This window comes from Hemitrygon akajei, chromosome 8 (genome assembly GCF_048418815.1).
Source record: "Hemitrygon akajei chromosome 8, sHemAka1.3, whole genome shotgun sequence".
NCBI classification, from domain to species: Eukaryota; Metazoa; Chordata; class Chondrichthyes; order Myliobatiformes; family Dasyatidae; genus Hemitrygon; species Hemitrygon akajei.
Window position 1 is genome coordinate 145,105,320 of NC_133131.1, and position 19,290 is coordinate 145,124,609.

Below are 19,290 nucleotides of genomic sequence, written 5' to 3' on the forward strand. Positions count from 1 at the left end.
TTTGATAGATGTGTTGTTTTTATGAAGGCACAGTAAGAAACAACTAACTTACCTCATGTGGGGGGCAAGGTGAGTCTATTTATCCATCCCTCCCTCCCTCCCTCATTCTCCCCCTCATTCCCTCCCTCCCTCCTGAAACAGACTCTTCTGACCCAATGAGCTGTGCTGCCTAGCAACCCACCTATTTAATATTTAATCCTAGCCTAATCCAGGACAATTTACAATGATCCTATTGACCTACTAACCAGTTTATTGTTGGACTGTGGGAGGAAACTGGATTACCTGGAGGAATCCCACACAGTCATGGGGAGAAAGTACAAACTCCTCCCAGGTGAACTCTGGATCTGCATAGCTGTAATAATGACATGCTAACCGCTACACTATCATGGTGCCAGTGTGTAAGAATAGATTATGGGGAAATTGAAATGACAAGAATGCTTTGGTAGAGGTTTGTTGGGCTGAATGGCTTTTTAAATCATGAGCATATGTGAGCAAGTGCACTTCTAGTGTTGGATAACTTAGGCTTTGCAGCAGTGGTTCATGTTGAGTTGGTAGCTCTAAGCCTTCCTCTGTGCTTGGCTGTAAATGTTTTCCATCAGTGAACATTTAAGGGAAGTGGGTGTGTACGATATAAAAACACAAAGTCTTAGCAGTGCCCAGCAGTTCTTGTGTTATCTAAGGAGAATTAGCTTTTCAACTCAGTGACCTTCCTCAGAACAACTTGTGTAGGAAGTTTGGTGAACTCTCATTGGATGTGTGTGTGTGTGTGTGTGTGTATATATATATATATATATATACACTTTTAAATATTTCTTATCATTGTCATGAATAGATCTTAACACTCTCACGAGGCTGCAGTTGTTGGCTTGTAGTCTACTCTTTCAGACCTTTCATCTATTTAACCACATTAACCAGCACCTTCTAACTTCACTCCTTTGTCAGCCTGTATGTCATGCACAGATTCCCACTGCCTTTGACCATCATGAATATACCATTTTAATAGCAGTACAATCAGAGCTAACTACATGTTGACTGGCACCAGTCGAGAACAATTTGCAATCAGCAAAGCTTCTGGTCTGAAATTGGCAGGATTAGGCCATCTTTGCTTTAATGCATGGCATGCGAAGCAACTGTTTTGAGATCAGTTTGTGACTGGGGGGGGGGGGTCTCAAGATAAGGAGGAGTGGCATGGTAGCGTAGTGCTTAGCACAACACTTTACCGTACCAGTGACCCGGGTTCATTTCCTGCCGGTGTCTGTAAGGAGTTTGTACATTCTTCCCGTGGCCGTGTGGGTTTCCTCTGGGTGCTCTGGTTTCCTCCCACAGTCCAAAGATGTACCAGTTGCTAGGTTCATTGGTCATTGTAAATTGTCCCGTAATTAGGCTGGGATTAAATCAGGGCTAGCTGGCCATTGTAAATTAGAGAGACAGAGGGATCATTCTGCACTGAATCTCAATAAATAAATAATTACGATAAATTTATTTATTTCACAACAGTCAGAGGAGTGGTCAAAGTGAAAAGTATTTATATTAACGAATGCTGTGGGTAGGAATTTAGTACTTTATTGTACCAGTTGCCCAGAGTTGCTCCTCGGTTCCAAAGGATGTGAACTAAATCCTTATCTTGTTATTAATTGCTATTTATTTATATTCGCATTTGCACTGTTTGTTGTCTTCTCTGCTCTTGCTCTGTTATTGTTCCTGTTTACAGTTACTGTTTTACATATATGCTGAGGATGCCCTCAGGTGAAAGAATATTAGGGTTTTACGTGGTGATATGTCTGTACTCTGATAAATTTTACTCTGAACTTAAATGTATTGGTGCACAACTAATTTAACCTTTGTCAGAGGGTTAAATTTGCCTTCATAAATATTATAAAAACATGCACTTTTCTCTCTTTAAATGAAGTATATCAGTGGTCAAAGATCATCCTGAAGGAAGAAGCAACTTCAAGCTGCTCTTTTCCCATTTCAGTCCCTCTTTAAAACTTTGCTCTCTCCTTCACAGTCAAATGCCAAAGTAAGAGAGCAGAAAGATGTATCTTGCCATTACATTCACCCTGGAATATACTCTACACTTACTAGAGTATGAAGAGGGGTTTTTTGAATGCTCATTGTAAATGTGATTGCTTCCTGAGCATACCTGCTCTGAGATGCACTTCTCTCTGCAATCTGTTTCGTCTGGACATGCTGGCTAATTCCAAGTGTAAAGGCCGCCATCTGCTGTCCAAGATTTGGAGTGCAGTAACTCAATTGAACCATGTCCAGAGTTGAATGCTGTGAAGTTTTAAATGCTTCTCTTAACATGAGCAGCAGTAGATTGTGCCTCAGCTGACAAGACACTAGTTAAGTTTATTTCCGTTTGTCTTTAAATGTCTTTTCATCTGTGCTGCTCATCATTCCTCAGCTGAGAGAACAGGCAACTTGTTCTTGGTATTGTTTCTCTGGGGACTGTAGCAGGAAGGCTTGTGAACTGCATTTGGTGCTCACAGTGTGGTCTCCTCTGCACTGGAGGAACTAAATGCAGGTTGATTGACCATTTTATAGAATAAGGGTGACTGTCAACTATTGCTGTCATTTTAATTCTCCATCCCACTCCCTCTCTGACCTCGGCTTCCTTTATTGATCTAACGATGCTCAGGATACGCTGAAGGAACAACGGGTTGTTCTCCGACCAGACACATTACAACCCTTGGAGCTTGCTCTGGGAAATTACTTTTTCACATGCTACTGTACCTTTGTTCATTTTTGTTATATGTATTTTCTTGTCCCAACTGTGTTTTTGAATTAATTATCTCTACAACTTGGTTAGTCCATCATTCTTTCCATGCAATTTTAAGCACACTTATGACTGCTCCAATTCTGTTAAATTGTCCTTGACTTGTCAACTCCTTTTCTCTCCCCACTCATGCTGCCTGACCTGCTGAGTTCCTCCAGCATTTTGCATGTATTACTCTGGACTTAAAGCATCTGCAGAATCTCTTGTGGTCATGTTTTTGACCTGCTTCCAGCATTATTTTTGATTGATTCTTTGCCCTGCATAACCTCCCCAAATACACTGTCATACACTCTCTGAACTGAATTCCATTTGTCACTTTTTTCCCCCAAATGTCCAGTCTATCAAAACCTTCATGCCATTAAAAACTTTTTCTCCCACACTCAACCACACCCCAAAACTTTTAAATTATTTGCACATTGGAAATTTGTACTCCTGGTTTTATCTGGATCCATACCCATTCCAAAGATTTCTTGGGAAAATCTGATTAAAATGTCATCAGCCTGAAACATTAAATCTGTTTTGCTCTCTGTAGATGTTGCCTAACCTGCTAAGTATTTCCAACATTTTCAATTATAATTTTTGATCTCCAGCATCTGCAGGGTTTTTTTTAACTCCAGGCCTGTATTTACTTGCTTTTTGCTTACCTTGCTTTTAAAATAACACTTGGTCACTCTACAATTCTTTGGCACTACTCTTGTTTCCAGGGAGTATTTGAAAATAACTGTGAACCTCTATATTTCTCTCCCATTTTGACAACCCGTGCTACATCTCAATTAAATTTACCTGTATTCGTAGATGCTGACACTTACCTGAAAATGTTTATCCCGATTTCAATAATTTCTACTCTTAGTCATCCTATTTATCTTTATGTACTCGTGAAACATCTAATTTTTCTTTGAGTTTATTTGTGAGTAATTATTCATTCTATGTCTTTTTGATTTAAGCTCTATAGTTTCGATGTATGTCTCGGTTTATGTAGTACTTTGCCATGTCTATCCTAGGCTTCTTTTGCGAATCCTGCTTTCCATGGGTCTTATCATCCATTGAGCTGTTTTTCTTTTGTGCAATATGTTTGCCGCAACCCTCTTAAGTTCCACGGGGTGCTCCAGTAATGCATAACCTTCAAGTAGCCGTTTCCGATTTATTTTTGCTGAGTTAATTTTCAGCCTGAAAACATTTGCTCTCCCCCAATTTTGTCTTCACATTTTCCAGAACTATACTTAATCTAGTTGAACCAGAGATATAAGACAAAAGGGGCCACCTTGCTCGTACAGTACTGCCCTGTCATTCAGTATGATCATAGCTGATATAACCTAGGTGTCAATTCCTCCTCTGTGTCAAATCCCACAATCCTCATTGCCTGATAGTAAAAGAAATCCACTTGCACTTGTTATACATATAATGATCTAGCCTCAAGCACTCTCGAGTGGAAAATACCAAAGATGCATTACTCTCTGTAAGAAGGTAGTGGGGTTACAGAATCCAAGTACAGTGGTATTGTTGTCAGAACAGTGACTGGAGGTCTGTGCCATTGATTTAGAAGGATGAGTTGAGCTGCCATCTGGCAGATGAGGCAATTTAAATTCAAGCAAATTAATAAATCTGGATTAATACTAGTCTCATTAACAGTAACAGTGAAACTGTCAGATTGCTGTTATCTGGTTCACTAGTGTGCTCTGAGGAGGAATTCTGTCATCCTGGCCTGGTCTAGCTTTCATGTGAGTGCAGATTCACCAGAGTGGTTGGCTTCTAACAGTTTCTGCAGTTCAGGGGTAATTGGGGAAAGGTGATAAATACTGTCATTGTCAGCTATGACAGAAATGTTCTCCAATAGATACTTCAGTGGCCTTAATACAAGTCCTCTACGTTTTTGATGATCTATGTATTTGGGATATTTACCGAAATCACACTTTTTCAATTACTTTACAGTTTATACAGGTCATTGAAAGCTCTTAGTGAGAAGGAACTGTTGTCCCATTAACTTTCTATCAAATTCCTTTAAAATTGGAATCACATAAGCAATGGCTTCAAAGACTGGGTTTTCTTTTCACTTTTGAGCACAAACTGAAGGGTTATAGTTCTTTCTCCACTGGCTAACAGTATTGTGATGAAAGCTCTCAGTCTGAAATGTTGACTGTTTATCCCTGCTGAGTTCCTCCAGCATTTTGTGTGTGGAGCTAACAGTAATGTTCTGTCTTTATTCACATGTTGATGCCCACATGTCTTTCAGATGACAAACGTGATCTTAGACAGTGTAATGGATGTAAGAACTCGGCTAAGAATTAGCAGAGGCAGTCTGTTTCCCTTCACCCCCCGCTCCACCCCCATCCAACTTTATTGACCTTGAATTTGACTTCAAGGGAAACAGAACCTTGGACCATCCCTGGAATAATCTACTTGCTGTCATTAATGAGCTCTTTGCCATGAATGCTTTAAGAAATTACTGTTCTTGAATTAAATCTGTTCAAAATATGTATAGTGCCCCTTGCTATGAAAAACCTGAGAACAGCAGTCTGATTTTTTTTTCTTCTTTTGGTATTTGCATGAACCGCCTCACCCACATCCACCGTTAAGTGGCTTTAGCTGAAAGTTCAAGAGATTAGGGAGAAGAACCTACTACCCACTTTCTGAGATTGTGAGTGGAGATTTTAGTGCTTGAATTCTGCAAAATATTTTAGTATTAATTAAAGAAGGCCCTGAGGTGCCGATTTTAACAGCAGTATCCATAAGAAAAATCCACTGCGTTTTGCGGAGTGATAATAAAAACACTGAGAATTACCAAATGCATCAACAAACAGTTTTCTCAATGCTCATGCTCATAGGACTAGATATTTCAATCCCTTTGATAAGCAGATCCTAACTCGGGTCATAGCATAGAGATCTTGAAGTGGGGCCTTATGGGTGGCAGATGTTTCCAAGGGGTCATAAGGTCATAACATCTCCCCTCTTAGATGTTTCATTAATTTAAGCCCACTACATCTCCAGAGGGCTCAACAGTGCGACCCGGCGTCCCAGGTGCACCCGCCTTCACATCTGGCCACCCACGGGTCATTTTAGAGCCCAGCTGCCGTCACTCCTTTTCATCCATAACCAGTATTGCACTTCAGCAGAATGTGACATTAATCTCTTCCCTCAAATCTCCAAATACGAGGATAGATTTTCAAAATGCTGTCATTCTAAGGTTCAAAGCTGCTTCGCTGGGCTATCTCCAAGATATTTTGTTCCTTGCCACCGGCCTTGGCCTCCAGGCTCCCAATCTGACCATGGAATCAATGCAGCAGTACTTTGGAGTTTGTCCCATTAACCGTTGAAACTTAGAGACTCTAAATTAATATGCCTTTATTTGTGTTCTAATATTCTGCTAGTGTGCTTTCAAATACTTCAGGGAATCTCTTTGGCTTCTCAAGACCATCAGAAATGCCCTAATGAAATGGCAAAAATTGGCTGCTTCAAACCTTGTCCCTCAGGACTCTGCTGAAGCCATTATGATAAATCAAGGAATCTCACTGGAATTTCAGAGCCGAAGTTTTCTTTCCAGTGTAAACTTTCCACCATGTCTCTTCAATGTTGCTGCAGCTCCCTCTGCTTGTTTGTTCTATTCTGGGAAAGTGCATGATTGAGGTTTAAGCTATGAAACATTTATGAAAATTGCACACCACGATTCTTATTACAAAACCGCAGTATTGCAGTTCAGCAAATCTCCAAATACAATATAGATTTTCAGATGCTGTCTTTCTATAGTTCAGAGTAAATTTATTAACGAAGTACATTAATGTCACTATATACAGCCCTGAAATTCATTTTCTTGCAGGTATTCACGGTGGAACAAAGAAATACAACTCCACAAACAGCCAAAGCGCAAAAGAAGAAAATCTGTGCAAATACCAAAAAAAATTAATTAATGGATAGATTGATAGATAGATAAATAAGTAAATACATCATACTGAGAACATGCTTTGTAGAGTCTTTGAAAGTCAATCCATAGGTTATGGAATCAGTTTAGAGCTGATGGGAGTGAAGTTATCCATGTAGTTCAGTCTTCTGTCAATTCTTTGGGGAGTTTGATAAAAGTCTGAATTTTGTGACCTTCAATTAAACTTGCAATTGAATCCTTTCATTGGCAGAGCATCAAATGTTTGTGCTAAAATAATTGTATATGCACAAAGACAGTTTAGCTCATCCTGTGTCAGCAGGTTCAGTTTGCGGATGATAGGCAGTTGATATTAATGATGGTGTCGTCTACAATTTAAGACTATTGATGTTCTCAAACACTGATGCTAAAACTTCTTTTTCTTTATAGTGTAGCTCTTGCAATATATTACCACATCAGGAACAGGTAGGTTGGTATTTTGAAACAATTAATTTGGACTGTTATTGATTCTTTATTTGTCATCACAATCCAAAATCGCTGTCACTTTCTTTCCTCAGAGATTCAGATGGACGGATGTTATTAGATATATTTGATGAGAAGCTCCACCCATTGTCGGTTAGTATTTTTGGTCTGTGTTTACTGCTATGTAGAATGATCTCAGTTTTGAGATAGGATGATGCTAACCAAGGCTCACAGTCCCTCAAGTCTTTTTCCCTTGTTTAAACCCCTTCATTGTCATTCACCTCATCAAACCATGCTTGATGAAGACGACCATTCTTCTGTCCCAACCGCTGCTGTCCCTCAGCCTTTACACAAAGAAACAGATCTGCTCTGCCTTCGTTGCTGCCTCATTTGACAACAATCCTGAGTGACTTGGAATGCCTTCACTATGATAGCAAAACACGAACTTCAAAAAAAAAAGATGTTTCCTAATTCTGCTGTTGTTTCATCGTTTGAAAGAACTGAGGAACAATCCAAGTGCTGTTTGTTGTCAGGCACCCTTGGCTGAATGTGGAACCTTGTCAATCACAATAGGAAAGTCTCTCTTTACTTTCCACCTTAAAAACCTTAAATAATGAATCCAAATACCTTTTATGTCCAGCAATTTTACAATAATCGTACACTTACCCATTTTATTCACCCAATATTAACGTCGTTTTCTCCTCCCTCGCCGGAATCTACCGGTGGGAATTTACAGTGCCCTAATTAACACTGTTTTGGGATGTGGGAAGAAACCAGAGCATTTGATGGGAATCCAGGCAGTCATGTGGGCAATATTCAAACTCCATAAGTCAGGATCAAACCCAGGTCACTACAACTGCGGGGCAGCAGCTGTACAGCTATGCCACTCTGCTGCCCAAAAATCTTGTGAAGGATACAGTACTGTGTGAAAGTCTTAGGCACCCAAGATTTTTTATATGGTTTAGATTGGCGTGGCCTTCACAGAGCCCTGATCTCAATATCATCGAGGCTGTCTGGGATTATCTGGAAAGACAAAAACAAGTGAGACAGCCAAAGTTTACAGAAGAACTGTGTCGAGTGCTCCATGAGCACTTGTCAGCCACTTTTCTTAAACTGCACGACAGTGTACCTAGGAGAGTTGATGCCGTTTTAAAGGCAATGAGTGGTCACACCAAATATTGATCTGATTTAGTGTTTTACTATTTACTACTCATTTATAGTATTTTTTGATATTTAGAAACTTTTTGTTTCATTATTTTTGAAAGCAGAGTTGCTTTACAGAGTTTTATTACATGTGCCCTGGACTTTGCAACAGTACTGTAGGTTTGATCACCTACGGTGAAACCTAACCTCCCCATAGACCTCGCTCCCATCTGCTAATGCCTTCTATCTAGTTTTTGCCTTTGTCTAGTTTCTGCCTTGCCAAATTTAGAGAGCTCCTGGTGAAACAGTAATCCATGAATTGCAGCATAAGGAACAAGATAATATTATACAAAGCACCAAACTTGTACCTTGACTTTCTGGTTACTTTTATGATTTTATGATCTGTATAATAATTCCTTTCTTTTTGACAGAAAACAGAAATGCCAGCAGACTATGACCGACATGATCCCGAGCAAAAGCAGATTTACCGTTTTGTTCGAACGTTATTTAGTGCAGCTCAGCTTACTGCAGAGTGTGCTATTGTAACTTTGGTGAGTTTCTCCTGGACAGTGTTCATATCTAGCCTTGCTTGTGGCCAAAGTGTTGACTGAAATATTGCCTGCTATGAATGCATTTAGTTTCATATTGGTCTAACATAATCTATTTATCATTTAGCTTGTGCTGATCTTTAATTGCATTCCAACTGATGTCTTTCCAGTTCACTGAAGTTAGCTCTTCTCCAACAGGGCAGATTTTTCCTAAGATTGGTATCTATATGATACCACAGTCAGTGTTTCTTAAGTGCCATTTTGCTGTCCTTCATTCCCAAATCTCATTCTTTCCTTCTTTAAATGCAAACTGTTCAAGAAAATTTCTTTGTCCACTGTCACGTACACACAACCCTGTAAAGGTATCAGCAGCAATACAACACACCTGGAGTCTGGTTTTGCTGTTAACAAATCACTATTTTATTAGTAACTACGTAATATAGTAACTTAAACCAGGCAAACCAAGAGTTAGCAATGTTATGCATATATAGGTGTGTAAATAAAGTTCCCAAACTCATTCAAGCAAAGTTGGCAAGAGTTAGAGTCTTACGATGGTATGTAAGAAAAATTCAGTTCAGATGCATGAGATTAAAGTGAGATGTTTGTTATCCAAAGGCGAATGTTGTGAGAAGGCCATTACATCGATATTCCACAGCTTCCACGACAGCAATACAAAATAACATTAGCAGTAGGTTTTATCTCCGAAGCTGTTCCACTCCACACATGAAATATCACCGACAGTGATCTTCAACAAATATCCTTTCAACACAAGTGGTGCCACACCCGAATTCAGCTACAGGACATCTCAAAGTGGTGGCCACAGGATACTCAAACAGAATCCACGTATGGATTATCACCTACAGTAGTTTATGACAAAGGGGACCATCTTCAAGGGAACCACCACCCAGGCAAGGGTCGAAACACTGGTAGATTCCACAAGGTTACCCCAATTACACACAATGTGATAGCCACTGATCCAGCGTAATAACTCCAACAGTGATTTGCCACAGGGGTGCCTTTCTTCAGTGAACTACCACATCCAGACAAAAGAGTAAGCACACACCTGGTATTCACAAAGGTTTTCCCCTCACCAGAGAACCCACTCCTGTGGATTAACTAAGTGACAACCACACCTTCGTAGTCGAATGGAAACAAACTCCCCCTCATGGGCTACTTAGAGAGTCCAAACAGTGATCTCTTTGTCACTAGGATTCTTCTGTTCTTCAAACCTTCCTCTCCTCTCTTCTCTTCCTGCAAGCTTGGTCAAGTTGCAGCAAACTTGTGAGAGTCATTTATCAATACTTTGGATTGATCTCAACTCACCCCTGTTGGGCAACTGAAAGTTTAAACCAGCGACCGACTCACTGGTGTCTTCCATTGACTGAATCCATCTTGACTCTAACTGTGTGTTTCTGTGTGTCTGTAGCTGTCCTTGTAAATTCAAAACAAGCTGCAGAGAAGCCATAGCATCGATTGTCCATCAAATAACTTACCTCCCTCTCCCTCTCCCCCTCTCTCTCTCTCTCTCTCTCAGCTCAAACTTGATCTCGAAGAATGAGAAAACAGGTCCAAAAGGGGCTACGTGGTCAGTTTTCTTGCTATATTCCTCCATGCCTTTTATGTTGATAATGAAAAGCTTCCTGAAGTCCCCACATTAAATAGGAAAATTACAAAACTCCCATGTTCTTGTATTTGTTGGTAACTTGCCTGAAGGTTTGCTACTCCATCTCCTTAACATTCCTCATATGTTAACCCTTTCATTCCTGGGATCATTCTCGTGTATCTCCTCCAATGCCAGCACATTCTTTCTTAATCAAGGGCTCCAAAACTGCTCACAATATTCCAAGTGTTGTCTAGCCAATGCTTTATACGTTAGGTCTTAATCCCTCAACCATGTGGTATATATATCGAACGTGGTCACACTGAATAGGAGTTAGACATCAATATATAGCTAACATACTGTGTATTTTAGTGTCTGATGAAGGGTGTTGGCCTGAAATGAATAAACATTTCTCTCTATAGATGCTGCCTGACCTACTGAGTTTCTCCAGCACCTTTGTTTTGCTTTAGATAGCTAAAGTAGTTTTTTTATTTTAAATCAATTTTTTTTGACAATTTCAGCCAAGGTAGACATTCGACCAATGCATCAGGATCAAATTTCACTCCAGAATAAAGTTATATAATCAGTAAGCTCTTCCTGAATTTAAAACATTGCATTGGGTTTTTATTAAAAAGACAGAACATCTAGTTCCACTATAGAGAGTCAAGGGTTTACTTCCCAATATCACTGAACTATTGCTGTTAAGCTCTATTTCAAAATGATTCCTTACCCCTGGATATGGAAATAACAAGTTTTTTTCTAATTATCTGAATGTCTTCTGAAGTCCAGTGTCTTTCTAGCTAGTTCCTTCAAAGTTTTGACAGTTGATTAATCAGAGATGGAGTCACAAATTTCAGTTAATTTATTATCAAAGAATATAGATACCATCATATACTACCCTGAGATTCGTTTTTTTTTTGCAGACGTTGACAGTAGAACAAAGAAATACAATAGAATCACTGAAAAACTACACACAAAGATTGAGAAACAACCAATCTACAAAACCAATTTGCCCAAGATAATAAAGTAACAAAAATTAAAATGGTATTTGATCCTCAGTGTTCTGCTCTCCCTCCTGGCCATTTAGAGTGGACGTGTGAAACGACACCACCTTCGCACTGGGATCTGATGAAAATACAGTGCAGCTTCTTCTATTGTTAGGGACAGGGACTGTCGATGTCCTCATATTTCTGTTATACAAATGCAGCATTCATTAATAACAGAAGAAGTGAAGTAAATGTGATTTAAGTGAAAGTACTGCAAACTAAAGCAATCTACCTATACCAAGTTATCAAATCACACACTTGTTGGTGCCTCTATAGTGTTTTTCATTAATCAGGAGTATTTGCTCTTGGTTGTATTTACATTAAGACACGTTCAAGATATTACGTATTTTCCCTTTATTTTGGATCACAAGATTATGTGTTGAACCTTCTCGTCTGAGCACATTAATTAAAGCAACAGATACAAAAGCAGTTTCCTTTCCCTTTGTTCCTCTAATGCAGCTAAAAATTCAGTGATATATCACAGGTCCATCCCTTATCTGGTTCCAGCTTATCACCTACTTATCACCTCTGCCTCCTCTCCTCCCCTCATTGCCTTTTTTATGTTTTCACCCATCACCTATCACTTCTGTCCTAATAATCTCCCCTCCCACTCTCCCACATGGCTCCATCTGCCCGTCGCACCACCTCTTGTCTGTTTCCACCTATCACTTTCCAGACTCTGCCTCACGTTTATATACCAGCCATCTTCCCTCCATACTGTCTGACTTGATGCAGGGTCTCGGCCTGAAAAGTTGACCGTAGACCTTTTCCCTCCATAGATGGTGCCTAACACGCTAAGTTCTTCCAACTGTTTCTGTTTCAGAACATTACAGAGACTGGCATTTCAGCACAGTACCAAGCAAGTACTCATTCCTGAAGTGTGGTTTGAAGATAGCCAGTAAGGTCTCTGTGTTATGACCAGAACCCTGTACCCACTCCACTCTTCTTCCACTTACACATAGCAACATAGAAAACCTACAGCGCAATTCAGGCCCTTCGGCCCACAAAGTTGTGCTGAACATGTCCCTACCTTAGAAATTACTAGGCTTACCTATAGCCCTCTAATTTGCTAAGCTCCATGTGCCTATCCAAAAGTCTCTTAAAAGACCCTATCGTATCCGCCTCCACCACCATTGTCAGCAAAACATTCCACGCCTTATTATACTGCCTGTTATGTCTAATTTCTCTGCTGTAGTTACCCACAAAATATTTTTTAAAAACTGGATTTCACAGAAGTAATTTGTCAACTAGATGTCTGTTGGAATATCCAGAAAATGTGATGAAAATGCCAAATTAATGCATTACATAGTTTCTTTTAGCTCCATTTCACCAGTTGGTGTATGGGGTGCCCAGGCAGAAGTAACAGCTCTGGTGAGGGGGCTTGTTATGTTAATTCTGGGGCAGTTCGTGCATCCTTGGTCTCCACCAGACCCTTAGTTCTCAATTGTGGCTCCATGTAGCTGTTTCTATGCAACAGCGGCCACACCCTGGTACACCACTCTGACAGGCGGGCTAAACCAGATGGGGGTAGCCGGCAGGCCTTATAACCCTGAAATAGGGGCATGCTTATCGTAGCATGCGAAGTCAGCTCCAGCAGACAGGATGATGAGATCAACAGTGAGATCCAATGGCCAGAAAGACAGTTCTGTAACACTTTGTGGAGAGCAAAGGGTGTGACAAAGCACAAAAGAAGGCATGGCCATCCAGTGCATCCGAGGAAGACCCAATTGTGATGACCACATGTACCACTGGACCTGGACTTCCAAAGCTGAGAGAGTGAAACAGCCCCAGTCCCACTCTAAAACCTCTCCTGCACTCGCCTCTTCATGCAGTTCATACTATCTAAAGTATAACTGCACACATCTAACTGTCAACGTGAGTTATGACAGACAACCAGACAATCACTAATCAGCTAAATAGTGGAGTCAATAAAAAAGGTTGATTAAGACCAAATAACTCTCCTTTGCTTTCTCCAGAGTGTTTCCTAGATTTTAGCATTCACTCTGCTGTAACCGACAGAAAACGTGCTGACTGGATCCTGGATTTTACAGAACAGGACAAATGCTCCTGGGTCTGACTGCTTACATTATTATTAATAGCTAGCACTAAGCCAATGGGAAATATTTACCATTCCTAGTGTCTGCAGAACTATTAGTTATGACATGCCTACAGTGGGATAATATATTGATTACTTGTTTTTCTTTTTGTAAAACTGTGGTATGTGGTCTCACCTGGAACATGTCTGGTGAGTTTAGCATATCTCTTGCTGCAAAAGTCTGTCAGATTCTTTTTGCAGGTTCTGAGAAGAATCAACACTGTGAATTAGAATCACTGATTTTTCTTTGTCCTTGTTCACTTCAGAGTTTATTGTGCTTTAATGATGAAATAGCTAAAGCTTCTTCAAGTGAGCCTGTAAAAGGAAGCTTTTCTTTCAAAACCTGATGAATGTAGCATATTATGTAACCTGGGAGAAGATCTACAGTGGCGTGAAAATATCAATTCATTTATTTTGGATCATTTACACCCTGCTTGTTCCTGTGTTGGAGTTAGTAAATGTTTAGGAATGTTCTGAAAGATTTGGGAAGTTATCAGTAGGTATGCTATGCAGGGCAGTTAAATCATAGCCAAGATGTAGCATTTCTGACCACGCAGAAGACTGACAGTGAAGTTCAATTCCACACGATTGTTCTGACAACCTAGGCAAGTATTCTCTTGTTTATCCAGTGAACGATGAAGCTAGGATGAGAGTCAGGAAGGCTCACCGGGCTGTAGTATGAACTTTCTAGCCAGGCCCGCTTGCCCTCTAGCTAAGAGCTAAAACTAATAACTCCTACTGAGACATTAGGAGGAAGTTCTTTACTCAACAAATGTAGAAATGGAGCCAGGTATGGAAGAGGGTTGCTGAGGGTTGTAAACTTAGCCACCTGTATCATAGGTTCAACACTCTCCTCCATCGACGACATCTTAAAAAGGTGGTGCCTCAAGAAGTTGACATCCATCATTAAGGACCCTCACCGCCTTCATTACTAACATCAGGGAGGAGGTGCAGGAGCCTGAAGCTCACACTCAAAATGTAACTTTTTCCTCTCTTTCATTGGATTTCTGAATGGTCCATGAACGCACCCTCACTATTCCTCTTTTGGGCTATCTATCCATCTATCTGTCCACAACATATGGCATTGGTAATAAACCTAATTCTGAATCTGACATTGAGTAATGGAGATGCATTGGGACTGATGGTGGCTGATCTCATTGTAGTTCCTGAGTTCAGCTTCCTGTATGCTTCCCTACATCCCTCCCCAAAGTTACAAAGTAGAACACCGGTACAAGTAATGAACTGTTTTTTACTTAACTGTTTTCAGGTGTACCTTGAGCGACTCTTGACATACGCAGAGATTGATATCTGCCCGAGTAACTGGAAACGGATTGTGTTGGGGGCCATCTTACTTGCATCCAAGGTCTGGGATGATCAAGCTGTTTGGAACGTGGACTACTGCCAGATCCTTAAGGATATCACAGTAGAAGATATGTGAGTGCGCCTTTCATCAAAAATTAATTTAGTAGTAATTTGAAAGTGCTGTAGCACTCAAGTCACTTTCCAAATAATAGAAACATAGAAAACCTACAGCACAATACAGGCCCTTTGGCCCACAAAGCTGTGCTGAACATGTCCCTACCTTAGAACTACCTAGGCTTTACCCATAGCCCTCTATTTTTCTAAGCTCCATGTACCTATCCAGGAGACTCTTAAAAGACCCTATCATTTCTGCCTCCACCACCGCCACTGGCAGCCCATTCCACACACTCACCACTCTCTGTGTAAGTAAACTTACCCCTGACATCTCCTCTGTACCTACTTCCAAGCACCTTAAACTATGCCCTCTTGTGCTAGCCATTTCAGCCCTGGGAAGAAGCCCCTGACTATCCACACGATCAATGCCTGTCATTATCCTGTACAGCTCTATCAGGTCACCTCTCATCTTCTGTCGCTCCAAGGAGAAAAGGCCAAGTTCACTCAACCTATTCTCATAAGACATGCTCTCCAATCCAGGCAACATACTTGTAAATCTCTTCTGCACACTTTCTATGGTTTCCACGACCTTCCTATAATGAGGTGACCAGAATTGAGCACAGTAATCCAAGTGGGTCTGACCAGGGTCAGCTGCAACATTACCTCTCGGCTCTTAAACTCAATCCCACGTTTGATGAAGGCCAGTCTTAACCACAGATTAAGAATGCCTTCTTAACCACAGAGTCAACCTGCACAGCAGCTTTGAGTGTCCTATGGACTTGGACCGCAAGATCTCTCTCCACTCTGCCAAGAGTCTTACCATTAATGCTATACTGTGCCATCATATTTGACCTACCATAATGAACCACCTCACACTTATCTGGGTTGAACTCCATCTGGCACTTCTCAGCCCAGTTTTACATCCTATCAATGTCCCATTGTAACCTCTGACAGCCCTCCACACTATCCACAACACCCCCAACATTTGTGTCATCAGTAAATTTACTAATCCATTCCTCCACTTCCTCATCCAGGTCATTTATAAAAATCACAAAGAGTAGGGATCCCAGAACTGATCCCTGAGGCACATTTACTTCTGGCATATCTCAGAAATTATTCTGAACTGTAGACTTCAACCACATACTCTCTGCTCTCTAATCTCTGCTCCTGAGCTAAAAGTTAATGTCCACACGAAGATTTAGGGAGTAATATTATGTTTTCTTTTCCTCTCTCTCTTAATCCTCTCTTTATTTATTTAACCGTGTACTCCTTAATAAGCTCTGTTTCACCAAGTTGCTGCTCGTTCTTTAGTGCCTCCAATAGGACCTGATTGCTTTTTTTTGAGATTGCTCATGATACATTTTGAACTGCTTGACTGTATTCACACTGTTACTTGAATGGAAGTTGTTCCCAGTTTTCTCTTTTCACCTCAGAGAGAGAGCCTTTTCTAAGCTGAGATTTCATTTCATCCAGTAGGTGCTCAGTTTGTGGAATGTGCTGAAGTGGTGCAGGCAGAGACAATTAAAATATTTGCAAGACTTTTGGGTAGGTACATGGATAGGAAAAGTTTAGAGAGACGTGTCAAACACAGGCAAATGGGATTGGCTCAGGTAGGCACCTTGATTGACATGGACAAGTTGGGTACAGGGCTATTTTCTGTAGTGTTCTCTCACCCATCTTGGCCTCAACACCACTGATGCAAACAGGACCATGTACATCTCCTCCCATCCGGTGGACAGTGACCAACTCTTTTGTTCTGCCGACATTGAGGGAAAGGTTGTTGTTCGGACATCATGTCACTAGGCTCTCTATCACTTTTCCTCTGACATTGTTAAATGAGATTCAACCCATTACGGTGGTGTTGTCTGCAAGCTTGTAAATAGAGTCGCAGCAGAATCTGGCCACGCAGTCCTAAGTATATAGATGTTTAGATTGGAAAGCCATAGAGTAGGTATAATTATATAAATAGTTACCGGTAGTTTGGAGTATGAATTAAAATCAAAGTGTAATATTTTGCTCTGTTTTAAAATTAACAAGTTCACATACATGAGTGCATTAATTTGTGCAGTAGTCTTTCAAATAATATTGTTTTCTGCAATCCCATGATCTCATTTGGTGTATATGTGGACTCTGTGTTTTTGTTTTGTGATGTATTTCTGCATGTGCTGCTAACCTATCTTTATCTATATCTCTCTACCTGTTTCTCTTACCCCCTTTTCCCCCCTTTCCCCCCCTTCCCCCCTTTCCCCCCCTTTCCCCCCCTTCCCCCCCTTCCCCCCCTTTCCCCCCCTTTCCCCTCCTGTATCTCTCTCCCCCTCCTCTTCCTTTTCCTCCTCCTCCTGTCTCTCTCTCCCCCTCCTCTCTCTTACCCCTCTTGCTTTCACTCTCTTCCCCCACACTCACTCTCTTACCTCCCCTTTCTCTATCTTGCCCCCTCTTTCTCGCTCCCTCACTCTCGCTCTCTGTAGGAATGAGCTGGAACGCCAGTTTCTGGAGCTGCTGCAGTTCAACATCAATGTGCCCTCCAGTGTTTACGCTAAGTATTACTTTGACCTCCGATCCTTGGCAGAAGCTAACAACCTGAGTTTCCCTCTGGAGCCACTCAGTAGGGAAAGAGCACAGAAACTGGAGGTGAGGAGCTACAATTGTATCTCATCAACAAAAGCCATGAGACTTAATAATAATAATCTGTCCTTTATCTATTGTCTAGTAATTGAAAACTGATTCTTTCTTGTTGGAGTGAACTTCTTCCCAGTTAGTCACTGCTTTGTAACAATATTTTTGTCATTTCTTTATACATATATTGAAAAGCTAAGTTTAAGCATTGTTGGACTATGCATTATCTGGTACAATCAACATTTTTGCATTATTTATTTATTTTGTAATTTATAATAATTTTTATTTCCTTGAACTGTACTACCGTTGCAAAATTTTGCATCATATCAGACCATGATAATCAACCTGATCCTGATCCTTGTTTGGTACAATATTAAGCCATTCATTTGAGAGATGCTGCAAGAATAGTAACAGATATAGACTGAAGGACTGTTCTGCCATTCAGCAAGGTCACAGTGAATACAAGTGCATCCACTTCACATTTGTCTGAATTACTCACTGTCTTCTGAACCAATGAATTCTTGAGATGCTCTCCATGGAAATCTTCATCTGTGCTGCGCTTGCTCATCTTAGACAAAAATCAATAGGTCATTCAGGTCCTGGAGTCTATTTCACCAGCAGCATGGCTGTAATCTTCAATGATCTAGCTCTTAAGAGATGAAACAATGAGACTATACACAGCCTTGACCACTTCTCAATAGATATTTAGTAAATCACAAACATGAGAAAATCTGCAGATGTTGGAAATCCCAAGGTGGCATCTACGGAAAAGAGTAAACAGTCGACGTTTTGGGCTGAGACCCTTCTTCAGGACTCAGATATTTAGTAATATATGCATTTGCTTATAAACTGGCTTCTTGCTGTTAACGTTCAAGAATGAGCATAAAGCCCAACATAACAGTGAAAACAACCTTTATTTCTGAATTTTTGACTCTTTTATAAAGTATCATTTCATAAAGTGATCTATTGATGAGATGCATCAGTTGACGGAATTTACAATTGAGTGTAAATAAGCACAGTCATAGAGAGAATACTATTTATTGTGATGTAAATCTTCATAGCTGAGATATTCTCTGGCTGCTTTGAGATTTTATTGAGCTATGGTACTGTTGTATGTTTTTTACATTTGCTCAAAGGAGAAGAAGTGGCAGGAATTGATTTCAAGGACCCTTACTTAAGTAGCCTGAATTGATTTGGATGCAAATGTATTGCATTTTTATTGGAATCTCAACTAATATTCTGCTATAACCTTTTATGGAAATTGGGACTTGTAATAATTTGGGGAAAGTACATAAATCTTAGAGGGCAAACTGATCACTTCTTTCAGATGAAACCGATGGGAAAATGAGCAATGAGGTAAGATTTATGAAGAGCTTTTTACAGTTAAGCTATTGCCCTGCAGGCAGAGTTTGGGTTATTTCCTTTCATGGTATCATCTAGCACTGAATAATGTGAACTCAGTGCACTCTCCCAGGGTCAGGTAAAAATAATTATAGTTGTTTGGAGCGTGCTGCCTCTCCCGAGCAGGTGCTTATTTAAATCCTGATCGTTTGTCAGAGAGGGATAGAGATTGCTTCTCCAGATGACGGCGTCAGGGCTTTTTTGAAGTTGCCCTCGAGCACAAGAATGATTGTAATTTGAAGCACATTTAACCAATGATGCTTTAAATTGATTGTTTGATGAGGTTGTTCTTTTATGGCTGTGCTGTCAGGGA

At 40.4% G+C, this 19,290-nt stretch overlaps 1 protein-coding gene across 1 annotated transcript in view; it reads left to right on the forward strand.

Annotated features, from left to right (window-relative positions):
• Positions 1-19,290, forward strand: part of ccny (cyclin Y) — a 254,211-nt gene that overhangs the window by 225,836 nt on the left and 9,085 nt on the right. The window contains exons 5-9 of the mRNA XM_073054830.1: positions 7,080-7,115; positions 7,208-7,265; positions 8,687-8,806; positions 14,812-14,978; positions 17,429-17,591. Coding sequence (XP_072910931.1) covers positions 7,080-7,115; positions 7,208-7,265; positions 8,687-8,806; positions 14,812-14,978; positions 17,429-17,591 — 544 coding nt within the window. The remainder of the gene's footprint in view (positions 1-7,079; positions 7,116-7,207; positions 7,266-8,686; positions 8,807-14,811; positions 14,979-17,428; positions 17,592-19,290) is intronic.